This window comes from Parasteatoda tepidariorum, chromosome 3, assembly GCF_982258835.1.
Source record: "Parasteatoda tepidariorum strain Cologne lab strain chromosome 3, Ptep-v5.0, whole genome shotgun sequence".
NCBI classification, from domain to species: Eukaryota; Metazoa; Arthropoda; class Arachnida; order Araneae; family Theridiidae; genus Parasteatoda; species Parasteatoda tepidariorum.
Window position 1 is genome coordinate 118,421,371 of NC_141757.1, and position 22,693 is coordinate 118,444,063.

General features: G+C 28.0%; 1 protein-coding gene and 1 non-coding gene across 5 annotated transcripts; one reads left to right on the forward strand and one right to left on the reverse strand.

Annotated features, from left to right (window-relative positions):
- Nucleotides 1–1,351: 1,351 nt before the first annotated feature.
- On the reverse strand, nucleotides 1,352–1,424 carry TRNAR-ACG (transfer RNA arginine (anticodon ACG)). Its single transcript has one exon. It is a non-coding gene; the product is annotated as a tRNA-Arg (tRNA).
- A 207-nt stretch (nucleotides 1,425–1,631) lies between these two features.
- On the forward strand, nucleotides 1,632–21,923 carry LOC107454879 (poly(A) RNA polymerase, mitochondrial). 4 transcript variants are annotated; one of them, XM_016072212.4, is made up of 9 exons: nucleotides 1,632–1,848; nucleotides 2,972–3,064; nucleotides 5,756–5,893; nucleotides 6,722–6,931; nucleotides 8,363–8,586; nucleotides 11,398–11,618; nucleotides 16,507–16,590; nucleotides 18,013–18,134; nucleotides 21,051–21,923. In XM_016072212.4, exons 2-9 carry the CDS (start codon nucleotides 3,005–3,007, stop codon nucleotides 21,831–21,833), a joined length of 1,842 nt encoding a protein of 613 aa, XP_015927698.3. In that variant the 5' UTR covers nucleotides 1,632–1,848; nucleotides 2,972–3,004; the 3' UTR covers nucleotides 21,834–21,923. The 4 variants fall into 4 exon arrangements, with proteins under 4 accessions (XP_015927698.3, XP_015927699.3, XP_087016100.1 ...); XM_016072213.4 differs by having other exon boundaries at nucleotides 1,637–1,862; XM_087159974.1 differs by having other exon boundaries at nucleotides 1,712–1,847; nucleotides 2,965–3,064.
- The last annotated feature ends 770 nt before the right edge of the window (nucleotides 21,924–22,693 follow it).

The following is a 22,693-nucleotide window of genomic DNA, read 5'->3' on the forward strand; positions in this document are numbered from 1 at the left end:
ATCTCTAGATTCAAATTCCAAATTCGCTCAAGTGGTAAATGATTTAACGCGTATTAAATTTGCATTTTCAAGGCTGAAACAGGTGTTGACATTGACAAAAACTTTTGCTCGAACTTATGGCAGTTTTTTTGGTCAAAATAAAATGTAGGAAATATTTAAAAACCAATCTGTTGTTCTGAAGAAATACAAGGAGAGAATTCAAATTTAGCAGGTGGTTTGAAACTTTTCTAGTATGTAAAATGTTGTTCCGTTTTTTTCTTTTCAGATAATTTTGACTCTCCTTAAATTTATAAATTCGATTCATTTAAAAAAATTTCTCTATCATCAACTAAAGATCTGATAATTAGAAAGTATTAATGTAAAAAATCTTCCAAAACAATTTTATTTTATTAAGCATCAAACTCTGCAGGATTAGTTAGAATATGGTAAATAAATTCTTCATTTATATTGCAGGAATCTAAATTTTTTTTTTAAAGAAACAATTAGACTGTTCTTATTGTGAATATTCAGAACTGATAAAAAACGAATGAATATATCTTTTGATTATTCTGAATCGATAAAAAGCGAGTGAAGATATCTTTTAATAATACAATAGAAATAGCTTAAAATATTTCAACTTTTTTTTTCATTATTTATTTAGCGATAGAAGTTGACTGCACAATAATCACAACGGTTATTCAACGTTTTTAAGTAAAGTTCTAAGCATTTAACAGTACTAAATTAATTTTTAAATTTGAAAACACTCATTAACTGTTAACAAATCCCATAAAGTTGAAATAAAAACTATTATTTATTTCTGTTTGTTTAATCAGAGTTTTTCTTTGTTTAAAACATATCATTCTTTGGTGGAAAAAATAAAGAAAATTTTTAGTGAGGAAAAATAAAGATTTCTGTGTGAAAAAATTAAGTAAATTTTTAAATAATATTTTTGAAATCAGTAAATATACAATAAGTCAATATCATTTAAAATTATTCCAAAAAAGTGACTGCAATAAAGTTAAACGTGTCTGCTTTACTAAAGTGCACAATTTCTAAATGAAAGAAAATGATGTTCGTATTTAAGTAAAAGTACTTTAAAATGCGTGTTTCACATTTTAATATTATCGAAAATAATTTACATACTGACCTACTCTTTGAAGAAGTCGGTATACATCTATGGTTATTTCATTATATCCTTATGACAATACTTCTTAAAACCAACTGATTTTATTAATATTTAGTTCATGTTATAAGAAAATAAGTTTATGTTTGATTAATTTTTCCCCACATTTCTTTTTAAATGTTATGAAAAAAGAAAAAATATGAATCTTGCAGTAATATAGAAAGCGTAAAAATGAAAAAAGGATTTACACGAGCCTGCCAGGATTCGAACCTGGAATCTCCTGATCCGTAGTCAGGCGCGTTATCCGTTGCGCCACAGGCCCACGAAGATGGAAGGAATTTCTAGTTTATTTAAACCATAAAAACTAGAAAAACAAATACATATATATTATGAATAAATAAAACACGATATGTTTAGCTTCTTTAATATTTTCTATGCTAGTACAACTGTCTTTAATATTTAAAAAGTTAAAAGATTTTTAAAATTCGTTGATAAAAATTTTTATCTATAAATTTTTTAATGAGTGCTCAACAGATGGCAACTATTGCTTGTAAACAAATCATGGCGGTGTGAATTGAAATTTTATATTTATAACTTTAATAAAATAATATGCATTTAAGCGTTTCCCTATATTTATAATTGTTATGTTGTGTAGGAAGTGCAGGAATCTTTTATTGTCCTGACTATTATGTAATTTACTAGCTGATGATTATTGCCTTAATTGCTGCACAATTAAACATTGACAGGTTTAAAAATTTATGTAAAATATTTTTTATCTTTCTTTCTATTCTTTTACTAACAATTCTGGTTTGTGTACAATGTTCTTTCACTGATGCTATAATTGTATTTTATCGCAAAACTATTTTTTGAATGCATGTTGAAAATGTTTATAGTTACGAGAATAAGCAAAAGATTTAAAATGGAGAACTTAAAAATGAAAAAAAGAATATTACTTATATAGATATTGTTCCAATGAAAAAATGATTCACCTAAGTGTGGAAAAATGCTATATATTTAATATGTTTATTTCTATAAACAAATATAATATTTGGGATACTTAGAGATATTTCTTAAGTTATTTTGCTCGAAATATTACACACAATATTTTGAAAAATGGTACACAATATTTTGATTTTACTTTCAAATAAAGTAAGACATACGAAGGAATTTTTCTACCAATATTTTACTATTGAAAATTAAATCATGACTTATGATTACTAATATAAAGAGGCTATTTCCACATTGTGATCTCTCGCACTAACTGCATTTACCAAATGGATTTTAAACTTGCAAATTTTTTATCAAAACATAAAGAGGTTTGCTGGGAGTAGTTTCAAGTTATACCCATTAAGTTGGTCCCCTTCTGTGATTTTTTTTCTCCTAAATTTCTCGTGAGCCATTGCCGGGAAGTTGCGAAAACTTGGTGTTCATTTTGCCACCAATCAGGAAACAGTAATCATCCCTAAGAGTTAGTTTTAGCATTTCTTTGTTCTATTGCTAGGAAGATTTCCATATCTGTACCTGCCCCAAAATAATCAAGTTTTTGAGTGTCCATAACGAGGCATTTCCCAATTATCGTAATTAACAGATAATCTACTGTATAATAAAAGAAGTTGCTTGCAAAGGGGGGAAAAAATTAGAATTCTCTAACTTTATTTAAATAATTTTTCATTGCAATTACAATGCACCACAGGAAAAGTCTTGTAAATTTAGAAAGCTATTCAAACATGTTTTAACATTTATCCTTTAATTGTTTACTATAATAAACAATCAAAAATTAATATGACTTACAATATTTTTTGTAAACATAATTTAAGTCATTCTTTTTATTTTTAGAATTTTAATTTTTTTATATTTTTTTTGTTGCAGAATTCTTTCAAAAGGGAATGACTGAAGGATAAAATGCTAATGAAAAAAGTACCATTGTTAAGCCTATTCATATCAACAAGACTTGATATTTTGGTAAACATTAACTTTAGTTAACTTGTCATTGATGTCTTTTTTTTTTTTCCCAATCATTACTGTGTATTTTCAATTATGCTTGTACATGAGTTAGTTTTTCCGATTTTGAGTCAATTTATAAAAGATATTATCAGTATATTTTTAAGAAATATTCAAATTTGCTAAACATCATAATGATTTAATAAATTTATTTAAAATCAATCATGTTTAGTTATTATATATTTTGTATTTCACTCCAGTTTATGAATGGGTATTTTGAATAAATCAATAATGATCAATATTAATTTTCACTAATTTTTAAATTACAGAAATTGAATAAACATTACAACAATTCATTATATTTATTAATAATAATTTTTTTTTATGTTAATTTAGGATTAGTTTGTAAAATCAATTTATTATTATCTATTTAAAAAAAAAATACTTGAATTGCTATTGAATAAATTAAATGTTGTAACAATGCTTGTTTTTGAGCAAAATTATTGTAGACAAGCAGGGCCAGCCTTCACACTCAAAAAGGAAAAAAATGTATGAAAATTAAAAATTAGTGCATTTTAAAGTTCAAAATGTTTTAAAAGAACATTTTGTCTGAATGTAAAAATATAATAGCTATATATGGTGGGAATATAATAGTAACATAAGAGAAATATTATAGCAACATATAAATATAATAGTAACATACATGGAGGAAATATAATACAGTGTTTTCACTACAGCGCGAGAACCTCGCATATTTTTTCCTTTTCTCACAATAAAAAATAATTAACGCGAGACGTTTGCACACTCTATTAATCAATTTCAAAATGTGCGAATTTTGGAAAAAATTTCGTCTTTTGCCGTTTTGAATAAAATTCGTTTCACTTTTCTTCCTTGATATTTCATTATTTTGATCATCGGTCCTTGTTATCTAGCTTCCCTATTTACCAGTATTGTTCAGAACTGGTGCGAACAGCAGAACATCCCCCCCCCCCCGAAACACGGAACCCCTTACAGAACACATTTCTCTGCAACCACGTGTTCACTGTAGGTAAGGTTTCTTCATGTAATAGGTTTACATTTTTTGTGCATAAATGTAAAATGGACAAATACCTTGTTAAGGCGTCATCTTCTACTTCGTAACGGACAAATGAAAATGAAACAAATTTCGGTAGAAACGGTTAAAACGAAACAAATACGGATATTTTTCAGCCAAATAAATATAATAGCTGATGAAAAAGTAGATATAGAACATTTTCCATATGATGATGCAGTAAAAATATTCAATTAGAAGATGTTAAAAATGTATTATAATTAAAGAAATAATTTTTTCCCAAGTCTTTTCGTGTTTTTTTAATTTTTAGAAATCTTACTTAACTTTTTGAAATCTCCCCCTGTTTTTGAGAAAGGGTGAGAAATGCGAAATTCTCTCCCATTTTTTTTCTGTAATGAAAACACTGTAATAGTAACATATATAAGAGAAATTTAATAGTAAAATATATAGGAGAAATATAATAGTAAGATAAGGGAAAAATAATAGTAGCATATATAGAGGAAATGTAATTGTAACTTAACAAACTGTAATTAGCACAAGTTATGATTGTAAATAATTCCTTTACAATCTCATACCCCACCTCCCCCCAATATTTGAGAAATATGAAATATTTTTCCTGTGGAAATTACCTGAAGTAGAAATTTTCAAAGTGATGTAATTTTTATAAAACTTATATCAGAACTTCAGAACATGACCATAAGTTTGTCTATTTATATATTGAATAAGGTTTTTTTATATGTAATGGTTGACAAAAATCTTTTAATTCTAATTTATTAAACAACTAATTCACTACCTTTGCTACCACTAGGAAAAATATTTTCTGAAACTAGAAATTCAATTGTTATAGACAGTGATGTGGAGAGAAAAGTTTTTGCTAAATAGAAAATTTTCCATTAGATTTTCTGGAAAATTGGAAATGTGAAAAAGGCAATTTTTAATAGACTTGTTATAGGACATATTTGAACATTCTATATTTTCTTTTATTAGTCAATTTCTATATCATTTAAACAAAAACTGCAGGTTATTGTTCTAACTTTGTATTCCACATGAATAAAATTAACTTTGATTCTGTTTTACTTAAATTTGTTTCATTTTTATTTTTAAATTATTAACTTTAAACTATTATATTTATTTTTTCAATAAGGGGAAAACTCAAAATGGCATAAAGATGATGATGAAATACTCCAATTTTGCATACTTATTTCCTTTTGTAAACAAGAGCTTATTTTTGCAATACTTTGTTAATTTTGTGGCTTAGATAATTTTTGTAAAATTTACCAGAAAATTTTCTGAAAAACCCACAACTTTGAATTGGAGAAATTTCACATGCGTTAAATCTCCCTTTTTCATGCATTTATGACTTGGGTCATGCCTGCATAACTCTGTTACATAAAACCTCTTATAACTGATTTTATTTAACAGAAACACTATGCAGAAATGTCTTTAAACAATATGTTTGCAAGTAATGTGATTGTTAAAAAGGTTAAATAATCATTGTTAAACTTTCAGTTTTAACATGATTTGCGAATGTATTATGATTTTCATGTAGTATTTTTTTTTCCCCTATAAAACCTTTATTTTCCAGAAAATCTGAGCTATAAAGGTAAATGCCTGTATAAATATTGTGCAAAAGTATTATATTTATATTTTCCTTTTTTTAGGGGAAAAATACAGTGCATCACCTTCATTCAGATGCTAGAAGACAAAATTTCTTCAAAATAGTTCGAAAAGCGGCTGGGCATTCTAACTCTGTTTTATCACACTCTACTCTTAGAAATTTGTTGCAAAATTGTAAATCAGTATGTTTTTTATTAGTTACATTATTTGTGCTTTTTATGTATAGTGTTCTACTTCATTGTAAATTGGACATACTTTAAAAGAAACGAATATGATGAATATGAAAATAACCAGTCTTAGAATTGTCAATAACAGTAATCAGTCATTGGGATTCGGGAGTAATTCAAAAATCGATTACAATTACTTGTTTTAGAATTTTTACATTTTAGTCCAACTGACATGTCTCCATCCTCATTCAATGATTATTTTTTGCTCCCAAAATCTAACATTTGGCATTTAAAATAAAAATGAAAGTTTTCTGATTAAAAATGGCATAGTATGCATTAAATATAATCTGGATTTTGGGGAAAAGTCAGGGAATTTTTTTTTCTTTCTGAAATTGAGTGAAAACCCTAAAAAAATTTTAAAGTAGTCATTTTTTAAATTTTTTTTTTTGAAAAGCATATTATAAATTTCTTATACACTTTCTTAATGCTTTTGAAACTTGCAAAACATAGAAATTTTCTTGTAAACTGAGACTGTATTTAAATTGCACAAGTACTTATAAATAATTTATGCCTCTTTACATATTAATTTGATGTCTTTATTTTTTATGCAGATAAACAATTTGAAAAAATAACTGCATTGTTTGTGCACTATTCTTACATGTTTCAAACATCACATTCTAGTTAGGAAGCAACAAAATATTATTTGCTACATAATAAAATCATTATTATTTTCTAGTAAACTTCAAATAAAATATTTTATGTTTTTTTGTTAAACTTACCAAATTTTGTTTTGTTAACAACTTCTTTATTAAAAATTTTTATTTTATTTTTATTATTATGTAGGTGAGGGAACAAATTGATACTTTTCTTACATACGTGCAATTATCAGAACAAGATGTTTCAAATCGACTTTTAATGTGCAAGGATATTGAAAATGCCTTGAGGACAACATTTCCTGAATCGTCAGTGCATCCTGTTGGTTCAAGTGTTAGTGGCCTGGGCTTACGAGGCTGTGATCTAGATTTGTCTTTTCATTATTCTGCCTCAAATCCTGTAAGTGTTCAAGTTTGAACTTTCTATCTATTACAGTTGATCTCTCTGCAAATGGAGGTCAAAATTAACAAAAATATGCTTTTTAAGAATATATATATGCATCAGATACTTTAATTAACAAACTTATATTAAGTAAAATTGATCTTAAAACATACTTTTTATCTGTGTATTTATAACTACTGTTACAACAATCGTTTATCTGTGTATTTATAACTACTGTTACATCAATCGTATTCCATTATTTCTATACAATATTTCTTCTTTTTTTATGGCAGGCATTATATGCTTTTCATATTGATATTGCAAATTGTGTAATGACTTCATGACAATTTTTTTCCTGTTTAAAATTTATTCTAAGACAGCTGATTGTTCAGGATATATGTATGTTGACTTGTATAATTGCAAAGCATGAAAATTAATTTTTCAACTGCATTAAATTGCTCTATAAGAAAGAAATGTTGCTTAAGGGATGTTTCGGTTTCATTATTCAAAAGAGTTACAAGCAGCTTTTAAACTATCCTGATTGGGTTTTCAACAAATTGTTGTGTAATCAAATTGTTACACTTGTATCAGATCTGTTCAAATACAATCCAAAAATGTTTTGAAAACTTTTTGAAAGCTAAATCGAGGGTGGAAATGATCAATTTTTAATCAGATCCATTAACTTCTCAAAATTCTGAATGCACATTACTCACAAAAATACTTTTCCATTCATCAAGTATTAGTGATAGATTGCTAAATCTCACAAAATGGCGCCTTCAAAATTTGTAAATACATAAAATATTGAAAATAAAACACTTACAACTAACTATTGGAAGGAAAACAAATGAAAATTACAATAGAAAAAATATAGTTTTATTTATTTAGATTTTCCTTTATTGTTTATTTGTCCTCATAAAACAGCTAACAAACAGAAAAAATTAAATATACTAGCTTCAGAAATCGGATATCTCTCATCACTATTATTGTCTGATTTGCTTTTTACCTAGTTGAATTGCTGACATCACTATGGATTGTTAAGTTAAAAGGTTTGAGAAGAATTGGGGGGGGGGACAAAAGGAAGAAGAAAAGAATCAGTTGGACTTTCAATTAATTTTTATTTCTGAACGAAGGTGAACAAATAAATTGAAAGTTACCCACAAAGATAATGCGTCTTTTTTTTTTTTTTTTTTTTTTTTTTTTTTTTTTTTTTCATCAGCTTATGCTTAAGTTTTGAATGAATTTTCAAAAAAGGAAAGAAAAATAAAACAGTACTCTCGATTATATGTGGATGGGTTTATATTTGAAAATATAAGCTGTATTTTTAACTTTTTAAACTACGTTTAGATTTAAGAACTTTGCTATTTATTTATTAAAGCTTTTCATTTAATTTTTTTTTAATTTCAATTATTATTAAATCTTGTTTCAAAAGATGATTTATACTCTTTTTAGAATTCTCCAGCGCAAAACATTGTTGTAACTAATGTTGATGTCTCCTCTGGAAAAGTTCCTGCTTCAGATTTTCCATACCTTCCTCTTAAACAGCAATTAATTTTTATCCAGAAGGTGTTGAAAGAATCTGGTATAACTGAAGTCACAACTGTAGTACCTGGTCGCTTTCCAATATTAAATTTTAGTTGTAATGATCTTGGGTGCGATCTTTCAATCAATAACAGGTAAATTTTGCTTTAAAGCTGTCATAAATTTTGTTACAGTTTTGGTTGGTAGCAGGGCCATAACAGACTAAAAGCATAAAATTTGTCCTGGAAACTGAAAAAATGGTTTTCTATCTGCATTTTAATCCCAAGAGTATCTCTCTATATTAAAAAAATTGTGAATGCTGCTCCTGTTTTGGGTGTTATGTTACATTTTGTGTTGTTGTGCAAAACAATAAGACTTTAAAATTGCAAATGTGAATAGAAAAATGTGCAAAGATCACAATGGAATTTTTAAGAAAATTAACATTCAATATTTAGTTCAAGAGTTATTAACTGTTAAACTTGTGAAAAAAATATGTGGACCACTCTGCAGTACACGGAAACGCTATTACAGAATTGATATTCGACTTGTTGAAATGCCATTTTTGTTTATGAACTTTACACAAGTTTTTTTTTCCAACTTTCTAAAGTTATAGTTATTTTTAATGCTTTTTCCTCCCCTCTTTTTTTTATAATGATTATTTTATGGAGAAATTAGTTGTTGCTGTTGGGAAATTTATTTCTTTTGAGATCCTTATTTTATCAGCTTTCGCTTGAATTGATATCAAAATTTAACAAACGCGAGGAAGATTAGATGTTACCAGATATAAATCGTAACATTTTTATTGAAATTTTTAAAAATATGAAAAAACTTACTCGTAATTCAAGACAGGTAAAAATTGTTTTCTATTTGATTTGTTATAATGATTTAAGTCTTGTTAATGAGTTCATTTCGTAACAAAAACGACTAACATATTAAAAAATCATTCTTACATAAAATTAAAATAAAAGTATATTTTATTAACATTTTACACAACTAAATATAATTGTTTGTTTTGGAGAAAATATTTTCTTATACAAAATAGCAGCACCAAAAGGTATCCAAAAATTAAAGCACCAAAGGTCCCCAAAAATTAAAGTGCATTGCACTTCAATAAAATTTCTCTAACTTTGCTTAAACTATCAAAGTTTTTAATGTAATGATTATAAACTCTCTACTTTTCTCATTTAATTTTGACTGTTAAAATTAGCAATTGTCACTACTTGAAAATCTCTTTTTATGTGCAATGATACTTTCTTATCTGAATCAGATTAGATCCATTTGTTTGCTCATCGTAAATACATCCAAAACATATTCAGAAGGTCCTTATGTACCAAGTCAATGCTGTTAATCAGATGTTACAAAGTTGCTTATTTATTTATGTATAAGGATGAAACATAAAAATTTAATTTTTTATTAGTAAAATTTTTAAAATCCTGTTGTCTTTCCTGCTGTAAATCCTGTAATTTTTTTTCACTTCTTTAATTTATATTTATTTTATTTTATAACTGGCTTTGAACATGCCAACTGAATTCTGAGTTTACGATTATCAAAGCTCACGCTCGTGGCCTCATAATTTTAAACCTAACCCAGTAAGGCAAAAGAACTCTTTGATCAAGCATTGAGATAAGTTAATGTTTGTGAAGGACTTTTTTGTTTTAACTTACCAACATTTGCGTTACATGGAGAGGATTTAACGGTTAGCCTGACAGCAAGATGATTCTAACCCATGATCCATCTTCCAGAGCATATTTTATATAAGTATTGTAGTCAGTGTGTGCACGGAAATTTTTTTTTATCAACCAGCCACTGTTGGGATTCCAACCTGGGTCACTCATTGACATGGTTTTCCTCTCCTAGGTCACCACCTCATTTAGGGGCAAACTCTCTATCCCCTGGGCCACAGCAGTACTCTTTGAATTTTATTTTTTTTTATAACCGTCATTGAACAGCCGACCCAATTTTGAAGTTTACGACCACTAATGTTTAACTCTGTAACCTTGTAATTTTGTACCCCATTCAGAAGACAGGGGAACTCCTGGATCAAGTATTGGAAGAAATTTGCCTTCATGAAGGGCTTTCTTGTAGAACAAGCCTGCATTTACATTAAATGGAGAGGAAAATCTCCCACGGTTAGCCTGATGACAAGGAGACACTTACAAATGGTCCATCTACCACTAAGGATAATTTACATCACCACTGTGGTCAGTGTGAGCTGTTTAAAATTTTTATCAACCAGCTATCGCCGGGATTTAATCCTGGGTTACCTCATTCTCTATCCCCTGAGCCAACACTGTTCTCTTTAACTATGAAAAAAGATTCATGAGAAAAAAAGACTTTTCTATTGACAAAACCGGACAGTGACTTTGCAGTTTCTAAGAAAAACTTCATTACTATCCCCTTCCTTAATGCACAAAAAATATAATTTTGTAAGCTTTTTGAGGAAATCTGTCTTTTAAATGCTAGTTTACATTTTTGATTCTCAAAACATCCATTTTCACAAATATACTAATATATTAACTTGCTATTATTTTCTTAGTCTAATTGTTTGATTTCCATAAACTACTTACGTCTACTAAATATCTAGTGTTTTTCTCTAAAATTGTGGAACATTTACATACATAATTGTTTTTAAAAAAAATATTAAAAAAAACAGAATTATCTGCTGTTTGTTTCTTCGAAGGAATTTAACTAAATAGTATAACACTTTTTATTAGGAATTTCAATCTGGCCTTGTAACAATTGTCCCTATCTCTCCTCTGAGCATTGCTTTGGATGATGGGCAAAAATAATCTGTGTGTCTAAATAATCTTTACTTGGTCCACAGTTTCTGTGATTATGCTTCCAATTCTTAAATGATATTTTCAAATTACAGAAATCGAACTATACAAATTCCCATTAGTGTTTTTATGTTTCTGTAGTTTGTCTTTTTATTTCCGCTAACTGACTTGAGTTTGGTTTGTGTTTAGGTCTGCTCTTCAAGGAACAAGATTAATGCAAGCTTGTAGTAAACTGGACCATCGAGTTGCACCGTTGTTTCAACTTATCACTTATTGGGGGAAACATTTTTATCTGATTGGAGGACCACTCAAGTTCAAAAGTTATGCTATATTTCTAATGATTGTGTACTTTTTGCAGAAAAGATATCCTCCTATTCTTCCTGCACTACAAAGTGTACTACAGAAAATAGGTAATTTATGTTCTGTTACCAGATATATTCGAGCTGAGGGGTATCCAACCCATGCATACAGTTACCACTGTATATTTAATTACCTTCGAGTTCTCTTTTCCTTATAGATAATATCCTTATCAAACAAACCTCTAAAAGTTATTTTTAACCCCTTCGAATGGCAGATGGAGAAAGAAGCCCTTTCCCAAACTTGGTGTTTATTCATACAGAAGAGTACATATACATACTAATACAAGACATAATTTAAGAGTATTGCATTGAGATCTCATTCATGTGATTCTATTAGAGTCTGAAAGACTTGTTTTATATACAATATTGTGGGCCATATGGGGAGTATCTCGTAATCACATCTATGTTATCGTGCAAGGTTGCCACTCCACAGGGAATTTGAAAATCACCTGAAGTAACAGAGAAATGCAGGGAGTTTTAATTTTTTTTTTTTTTTTTTTACAAACTGCGGAAAATACAGGGAATTCTGTTACTTATTTTCGTCTTTTAAAAAATGGTGACTACTCATTGTGTAATCTATGAGATATTTAAGGATGATATTCCAACTATACTAAGCTATTTCATTTACTATAGCTTTATTTAAGTATCTTCAGCTGTTCCCTTTTTTATCCAGCAATTAAGACTAGTATAGGTAGCCCAATATAGCTCCCACAAGAATGCAGTAATTGTGTTTCCTCATAATATATTGTGCATAATACGTACAAGGAAAACACATTGAATTTTTTTCTCCAGATTTGAGTGGCAACCCTGTCATGGTCAGGAAGAAGTTAAAGATTAGCTGCTGACTCACTGTTACAAATGAATATGGGGCAGAAGTAATGGTCACCACCCCCCACAAGGCAACTAAATATGAAAAATGGCTATTAGATACTTGTTTGTTGGTCACCACCTGATCACAACTTTTTTTTATGAGAATGTATCCCATGCGGTGGCGTACGCAGAATTTTTTCATGGGGGGTGTTCATAATTTTCTGAAACTACTGAAAGAAATTCGAGTCTGTAATAAAGCACTATTATTTCCCTAATTTAGACAGCTAGACAATTTTGACTTTTTATTTAGACAACATTGTTTGGTTAAATTTTGATTTGATTTTTTAAGTTTAAGAACATAATGTAATATCTTCTGAAAAAAGTCCAATGTCATATGGGTGGGAAGTAACACTTTGAGGGCCACTTTCACATTCATCAGATCTTGTTATGCTAGAAACGTTTTCTTCAACGAAAGTATCACATTTCTGTACAACAGAAAAACTTACATTGATACTAGATGCTGTCACCTCACTAATTTCAGGTCGTGATTTTTTCTCAAAATAATTTTAAAAAAATTTAATTCTTACGTTTTGACATCCTAAAGATCCAAGAACAGTAAATATATATACTGGTACAGAAATAAATGCTATGCTCAGGGCCGACGCTTATGCGGGGACCTAGGCCATTCAAATTTTTGGGGCCCTTCGATTAAGTTGTTTTTCTCGTATATTTTTCATTTATTCAAATATAAAAGTATTTATATATCTTTTCATTTCAGAAAGCATGTTTAAAATTAAAATAAATAGTAATAAATTGAATTTTGCTTTATTTTGTTAAATTAGAACTAAATTTTAATCATAACATTTTGAAAAAATTTTAATATATATTTAAAATTGATTTTTTTAAAAACAATCATTGTTTTTCTTAATTTTTTAAAATTTATTTTCAAAAAAATCCATTTTAAGGGGGCCCCTAATTATTTGATATTACATCATCAACTGTACTCCGTTCCCCCTTTTATATAATTTTTCACCGCATCTCCAAAATTCTCGAATTGTCTCAAAGATGACAGCACGTCTAGGATTACAGAATCATCGCGTAAAGATCTCGCGAATGACAGCCAGTCTCGAAAACTATACTGGCCGGACAGAAAGGAACCACTCCGTAACAGTATCACGTGAATTTGGTTTCAAAAGTACAACCCTATTATAGTAAATGTTTTTTCAGTATTCTGAGAAATACCGTGAGAAAAAAAAGTAGGCATAAGGCAGATAAAAATATATTGTCTTTAAAAATAATAGCTCGCATAATTTCTAATAAAATTTCTATTTTTGCCATTTTGTCTGAGCTCAAGGGGGGTGTTTAAACCCCTAAACCCCTCCCTTGCGTACGCCACTGATCCCATGTATCATTTTTTAAAATGTATGCTTTCAAGTTTTTGTTTATTATACAGGAAAGTTGTTACTGTCTTCAGAACATACAGGTTATTATACTCTGACTCAAAATTTCAGAGGGACCGGTCTTCATAAAATGTTTCATACCAATTCTAAAAATATAAAAAAATTCATTTTTGGCCGTTAATATTTAAAAATAATCTAATTATTATAATTTTATCATGATGATTTCAGATTTATTTTATAAGGAATAAGTTTGTTGTTTGTTTATATACATAAATTTTATGTTGCATTATTGGTTCAAAATTCGAACCTTAAATTTTATTAGTTGAAAATGCTATGTACAATATTTTTCATGAACCTATTTGGTAAGATCAGGACTGCTTTTTCTTTGTTTTAGGAATAAACACTGTAGTGTTTACCATATTTTAAAAATTTTTTTAAAATAAATACTTTAAGCTAATGATATTAATAGTTTTTTAGTATAGTTTTTAAAGTTGTAATTTTCGAAAAAATCGACACTGATCGGTAGAAAAATTTATTAGTTTTTCCCTTTGCAAATAAATAAACTGTTTTGTCAAAAAAAAAAAGTCATTAGAATTTGTAATACTGTTTTTTTTTCCAACATATCTATCTACGAATTCTACATGTATGTGAAAAATAAATGATTGAAGTGACCTAATCTAAGACCAAATCTGTTAGACATTCACCCAAATTTTTTTTTTTTTTTTGGCCCATCAATCCAAATCTGCTGAAGCTTTAAAAAAATTTCATCAATAAAACTAGTTTGTTTATATATAGATATAGATATAAATAGATAGATAGATAGACATTTGGTCATTGCTCCTGCTTAACTCTTCCTTCAAAATTGAAATTTTCACAAATTTTTATTAGTTTTCTCCAAAGATTTTATTTTTTAATTTGCAAAAGTAGAAAGTCGTTTTATTATAGATATACTCTTCAAGATCTTAAGTAAAATTTTTCGTTACAATGACTCTTCCATTATAACAACTGATACACGATGTCCTGTTTTCTATTTCATAGATTCAATATTATTTTGGTATCCATTAGAACACACAAACTAAACCATTCATTATAATATTGCAATCAAAACTTTGTTTCACTTTTTATTTTATTTTTTCAAGAAAATCTCTAAAACATCTTTTGTTTTGTAGTTTTCGAAAAGCAAGTTATTTAGTGAAAATGGTTGCTCATATACTATTTTTTCTTTGTGATTTAGTAGTATTGTTTTATTTAAAATATCACTTGTAAGTACAGTGCACAAAAAAAATTGTTTTACTTAGAATAACTTTTGATCTAATGGTTGGACCTTTATATCAACTCAATTTGAACAGTTTGAGAGAGTGACCTCAAATATGCCAATAATTAATAAGAACCGATGATATTTTAAGTTATGAAATCATACATAAAACGTACTTTCCCTGAATAAACATGCCTTTTTCGACAGCTCTGACCCTCCACTAAAACCATTCACAAATCATGTATGAGGTTTATGCATATTGCCTCACCCACACGATTCATTATTTAAATTTTTTTGGTAATTAAGTCATTGTGTGAAAAAGATATTCAATTATAATTTTTATGGTTAAGGAATTCAGGGGTGATATGCTTATTTATTATTTTAAGCAAATGCAGTATGATAGACTTTTGCAGTTACGCAATTATTGATTTATCTCTTTCATGTGATTTTAAATATTATTTATTCCTATCATTACGACAATAATCATATAGAATTTTTAAATGATGAGTTGAGAGATCGTTCACAGAATTCATTGGCATATTCACAGTGTTTTCATTTTGATATTATTGAAATCAATTTTGTTCAACATATTGATCATATTTTTTTGAGAATCAATTTTGTTCAACATGTTTTTTGTATGAGGGATTATTATTTAGTTAGTTAGTACTCCAAACATATCAGATTGTCACCGTAACATTGCTACAAAAATTTGATCAAACCAATACAGATTATGATTGCAATGTACATAGCTGCCAACTCTATTTGATTTTCCAATAGACTACTGGATTTTACCAATTTCTCCTGGTCTACTAGTTTAATTAAAATTCTCCTGGTTTTTGTACATTTTAGATAATTCCCTAAAATTGAGTAAGTTTCCTAAAAAGAATCACTCTTTGAGTAGAATTTTTGTACAGATTATTGCTTCCTTGCTTGTATATTTAAATAAGTATTTCTAATACATAATGAAGCAAACCTCATTTATAGAAATCAGTTTAGAACTTTTATTGTTCTAAAATATACAGTGTTTATTTTTATTCAAAACTCTCTTCTTAAATTAATTTTAAAAAATCTTTTAACTATCTTTGATGAATTAAATGCATATTAATATTTGAGTATGTTTAATGTCAATCATAAGTGGAAAATATTGCAAATTTTCTATTTTGCTGACTATAAAATTTCCCATGTGTAAAATATTTAGTACATTATGCAGCAATTATCATGAAATTTATGTTATTTTGTAAAATCTACTGGATCTACTTGGCACCTATGAATTTATATAAAATAAGGAGTTGACCGTACTTTTTAAATGTGATAATCAATAGCAAAAATTATAGGTAAAGAATTTATGTCTTTATAACGTTTAATAAATGTTAAAAATTGATATTACTATTCATAAACCATTTATTAATTTGATTAGTCAAATAACAGTAGACATAATTTAAAACTTGTGTTTAAAATAATTTTTTTTCCACAGATTTAAATGAAGACAAATATTTGTTTTCTGAAGGAAAAGACACTTCTGAAGTTTTCTCGCCTTCTTCAAACTCAGAAAATTTAGGTATTGTTTTTTATTCATGTTTTTTTATCATATTTATTTGGAATATTTTAAAGTAGAAAATTTTTAGAATATACTTAGTGGAATTTAAATTTAAACCACATTATGAATGAAAATGCTATTACATTCTCACCATTTTCCATCTCAGAATATTTAGAAATTTAATTTTATTTATTTCCCTTGTTTTTAATATAGTTTAAATAACTTTAAATATTTTAATGAAGCATTTTATGAAGTAAATGTGTTTTGTCATTAGCGATTCCATGTCACTTGTCGGATTATCGAACATTATAATCTATTATACAATTTAAGTTTTTTTTAAAACTATTTTCTTGGTGTAAGAAGTATAGGTTTCAATAATGCAACTACACTTCTGCTAATCATGAGGACTCATAAAAGATAAATTATTTTCAAAATCTTAAGTATATTCATAAATCTAAAATCATTAAATAAACAAAAAAGTACAACTTGTGTATAAGGCAGCTGCTGAGCACAACATAGCATATTAGTTGGAGTGAAAAAAATTTGCGCCAGTTGGGTAGAAGAAAAAGGCCATCTAAGCTGTTAAGAAGCCCTTGAGATTGCTTACCCTTAAATACTGGAGAAAAATTTGCACATCTTCTGTAAGTTGTTCAAGTTCCCCATGTATTTGAAATGGTTTACAAACCTTGGAAAGTGGAATTTGTGGATCTTGGCAATCTGCACTTTAGGGAACTATTGTGTCAAAGCTTTTTTCGGTGGCTGCTGAAATCTAATATATCTGCGAGTTTGAATCGCTGCAGCACAAAGTTATTTCTGTCAGCATTCCGTCTTTACAAAATATCTTTTGTTTAGAATATTAATTTATTTGCATGTGTCACTTGTTGGACTTTACTGTAAAAGAGTCACGCACAAACCTTCTGGAAATTTGCTTTTTCGTCCGAACTGTCTGAAATATGCTGCTGTTTATTGAATGCTGATCAAGAGACTTCATGGACACAGAACTCAAAAATGGGCAGTTTTTAAGGTATTGCCATATAAAATTACCATTTAATGCATAGCAAGCAGAGCCTGTTATTCATACATAAATAGTCTATTTATCAAATTTCTTTTTAAATAGTTTCTAATGAACCATTTAAAAAGTAATGTGTCTTAGATATTTAACTAATTTTTCCTATTTTAATGCTTTTCATTAAAATTTGTTTTTCAAAGAAATAGGATAAATATGACTATGTACGCTTAAAAAATTAGCTTTGCTTGCTATACACAAGTAAGATTTCAAAGTAGCTGTGTCAAATGAATTAACTGAGCCATATCAACATTTTAGGCTATTTGATCAAAAGCCAAATTTTATAAGGTTTGTGCAGGTTTTCTTTTCTAATACTTTTAATTGAAACTGTTCATTTTTGTGTTAATTCTCATAAGACACTTTGTATTTTCTTTTAGAAATGTTGTTGCGAGAATTTTTCTTCTTCTATGCAAATTTTGATTTTACATCTGTTATCTGTACCTTAGATAGAAATGTATGCGATGGAAAATCCTTCATCATAAAAGAGCCTACATTTGAAGTAAGTCTTAATTATTTGCTTCTTTTCTATTTATCTCTCTATAAGGCTTTTTTTTTTAATATAATCCATTTTTTATTCATTTTTAATTTTCTTCCGTTTTGATCGTAGTCAGCTTAAAATTAAAAATAATTAACATATTAGGAATCACTTGATATTTAAATACCTACTTCTTATATGGGTTCAAATCCTGACTCAGGTTGCTAAACCCTATCTTATTTTCAACTTACAAGGGAAACTAGGGAAGTGTGACTCGCCAATTTTGAACTAAACTGGTGGGATGTATGCCTTATGAGGAATAATTTTAGGGAACAACATTCGTTTCGGCCCATAGAAGGTCCTGTGAGAGATAAAAAATAATTCAATATATAGAAAAATCGGTATTTTATTACTTCAATGCAGACTATTAGTTATTGTAATTGTCTCATAATCTAATTAATTTGTAATTAATTGGATAATTAATTAATTTGCTAATTAATAAATTAATTAACATTCGTTTTGGCCCATAGAAGGTCCTGTGAGAGATAAAAAATAATTCAATATGTAGAAAAATCGGTATTTTATTACTTCAGTGCAGACTATTAGTTATTGTAATTGTCTCATAATCCAATTAATTTGTAATTAATTGGATAATTAATTAATTTGCTAATTAATAAATTAATCAGAAAACTAATTAATTATTAATTAATTATTAATTGATTTGCAATTACATACTCCAATTAATTTGGAAAGTTTTTTGGAGAAAAAAATTTAAAAAATTTGATGTCAATTTTTTTTTTTTTTAAATTAACCTAACAGGTTTTTTTGAAAAACTACAGATATATAAAAATTTTTAAATCAATTTTGACAATAAATATGCATTATATAGTACGTGAAAGTACCACAAAATTAATTGGAGTATGAGACAATTACAATAACTAATAGTCTTCATTGAAGTAATAAAATACCGATTTTTCTATATATTGAATTATTTTTTATCCATCACAAGACCTTCTATGGGCCGAAACGAATGTTTCCCCCTAAAATTATTCCTCATAAGGCATACATCCCACAAGTTTATTTCAAAATTGGCGAGTCACACTTCCCTAGTTTCCCTTGTTAGTCTCCTGTGGTGTCTAATGTTTTGTCCCACTTTCACCCTGCTCAGACAAATTTCCTCTTGGCATCTTCCCACCCCCACCTTATGTTACATAAACTTCTGTTTTTCTTGAAACAGTGTTAAAAATAATATAAATAGTAAGTTAAATTTGAGTCTGGACAGCTCTGGGTTTAACTTGTTTACCTTTCTATGAGACACCCTAGGTTTAAATCCTGGTAAATGGTGCAATCCTGCAATGGCTGGTAAATTCATATATCTCTCCATTAGCAGACATATCCTAAATTAGAGTCTCTTTGCTGTGGGGCTGTTAGAATGCGAGTTTTTGTGATTTTCATCTTCATTTTTTTGTAATGCTAATGTGGATTTATTCAAAGTCCATCACTAAGTTGAGAGATTTATCCAGGAGTTCCCTTGACTTCTGAGTTGGGTTCAAAATTCAAGGTTGCTGAATTGAAGCTTTGATTTGGCTGCTTTGATAACTGCAAATCTGATTTAAATTTATTGTCCGAGACCAGTGATAAAAGAAGTTAGATGTTCATCAGATAAACTGAGAGAGATTTGTGTCATTTAGCTATCCATATCCAAAAAGTTAGTTTCCTGCAAAAAGTCTTCCACAAAGACAAGTTTTTCTCTATATTTTATTAAGAAGGATTTTTTTTTATGTCTTCTTAGTAAAATTCAGATCCTGATTATATGTTATATCAATTATAGTTTGAGCTCATTTGAAAATTTTGAATATAGATACTAAGTATATATACTGTTCTCAATCGTTAGATATCTCTAATGACTGAGATACAAATCGTGAGTTAAATAAGTAAAATATGGAGATCATGGTTTTGAGTTCCTTTACCATCCATGGCATGCTACTATAGATGAATGTTACTTCTTTGTAAGTCTCGTATGGCTGCAAGTGTTCCATGATACTGGACTCAAGAAGTCTGTTGTCTTCTTAGCATCTTCTATAAAGCTTTGTAATGCAGCAGTTTGTTGTCATTTATGATATAAAATTATACGGCATTGCTGTTTTGTTCTTTATTTTATTATTCTTTATTTTATTTTATTATAAGTTGAAATTTATAACAGTCTTTGTTAATAATTCTTTTTCATGTCTTATTTATAAAAGTTCATGTCTTTGTTTATAAATATTGTTTAAATTCAAGCTTATTGCACATTTATCCAGCTTATTACATTCACACTTAACATGTTTTAAATTGCTTACAGTTAATTTTTTGAATATGAGGCTTAGCATGCCAAAGCCTGCTATTCTTCTCTACTTGTTGCACCAATCATAAGCAAAAAGATCAAGAGCTGTTGAATTAATGAATAAGAAACTATTTAACTCTCTTCCTACTGTTCGTTAAAGCAAGGGTGTTTTAAAGTTGACTTATTCACATTTCTTCAGTTCTTCTGAAAATAAACTGTCCTGACCTTTTAAAGTTTATGGAGAGGAAAATAACATGCTAGAAAATGAAATTATTTAATGCTTTGAGTTCAATGAAACTGCAAAATTGGAGAGTTTAAAACAATTTCCAAAAAGCCAGAAAGATTCAAAATGTGAAAATATTCAGTCTTTTTTCATGTTTGTTTCTTTAATTGCTAAAACTTTATTCAGTTATTAAAATTTGTGAAACAGAACATTTTCATACAAAACATGTTATCTCTAAATATTAGCAGTTTTCACATGGGGGAAATAAATTGAACATAGCAAAAGAATTTTTTTTCTTTTTCAATAGCAGAATGATTTTCTTATTTTTGACAGCTTCTTATCTTGAAGCAGCTGTTATACATAGCATAAAGACATGATAGCTTTATTTTTGCAGCTGAATACAATTAATGTTCAAGATCCATTTAACCTTAGTTGGAATGTGACAACTGGCGTCGATTGGAAACACAGCAAATCCCTCATTAAATCTCTGCTTTCTGCTTGTGAAGCTTATCATGAAAGTTCAGATCAACCAATAACCAATCAGAACTGGGGACTTCTTGCCACGTTGGATCGCTCTTCTGCAAATTACTCATTTGCAAGAAAGGAGACAGTAGAAATGAAAATTCAGTTGGATAAAACAGATGAAATATCAGAGAACTGGATACAAATCTGTGATAATGTTTTCTGCTTTCTTCAAGATTGCTTGCTTTTTGAGTGCCATCCTGTTGATTCAAAAACCATCAAGTTTCAGATTGACAAAACTGCTGTAATCAATAAAACAATAGCTTATAATAAAAAGTACGGTAAGCTTCGAACTTTCGAGAAAGTTGATAAAACTTCAACTACTGATAATGTAACAAATATTTTATTTAGTCACAGTATGTATGTTACTGTTTTAGAAACTTGGCGGGGTAGAAGTAATTATTTTTATCAGGATGATATTGAAAGTAAACAGATTTTTGTTGGCACTGAACAGCAAATCTCAAACCAAATTTTAGAAAAATGTGTTGAAAATAGTGAAGAAAAATTTATTTTTATCTGTGATTGTAGTGTTATTTCCATTGGCAAAAATATTTTTCTTAATATTATCATGAGAACTGTAAACAAACCTGTATTTATACCAAAATTAAGAATTTTTTTGAAAGAATATTTTCTCAAGTATTCAAGATTTTTATAGATAATTCTGATTTTGATCTGAAATCGATGTTACTTGTAAATATCTTTTAAAAGAATAATAGATATATTGTTAATAAATTATTGTCTTCGACTGTTGTGTTTTATTTATAGTATTGTCTTAAATAGTGAACATGATACTTCTAAAAAATTACAGTTAAATTAGTCTGTAAATAAAATGTTTTATTTTTACCTGTTTTAATATGATTTAATTCTTTCTTTTTTTCTTTTTTTTTTCATTAAACATGTTTGCTTACTTGAAACATGTCACTGATATTTGTGTTTTTAAATGAAGCTTACTTTTAATCAGATTTATTAATGTGCTCAATTCTATTTGTAGGTTTTAAATTTGCAATAACAAATGCAACAATTTCTTATTTCTACTTTATGCAATGTTTCTTTGTGAAATTTTTTTTTATTGTTTTCCTAAATATTTACCGAACATCGTCACATATTTTTACCAAAAAAAATTTCTTTTTATGATAGTTCATAATAGAAAGTTATGATTCCAATGAATTAAATACATTGTTTTTCTTTATTGCAATTTTGTTTTTGTTGCATATAGATATATTCATGAAATGTTAGTTTAAATTAAACCAATATTATATACAAACTATACCTGCAGTGAAAACAAATATAAAAAATTGTTTCATCTTAAGTGAAAGAAAATATAAGAGTTTGATGTCAGAGCTTTAAAAATGTAGTGAAATATTTCATTCACAACACAATCGCTTGATTCATTTTTCATTTTTTTTAAACTGTAACACATACTTTTCACTTCTCGTTTTTATTCAATGACAGTTTAAGATTGCTCGTTTTGCAGTTTGCTAGTGTCTTGGTCTTTCAGTAATTGCTTATAGTTAT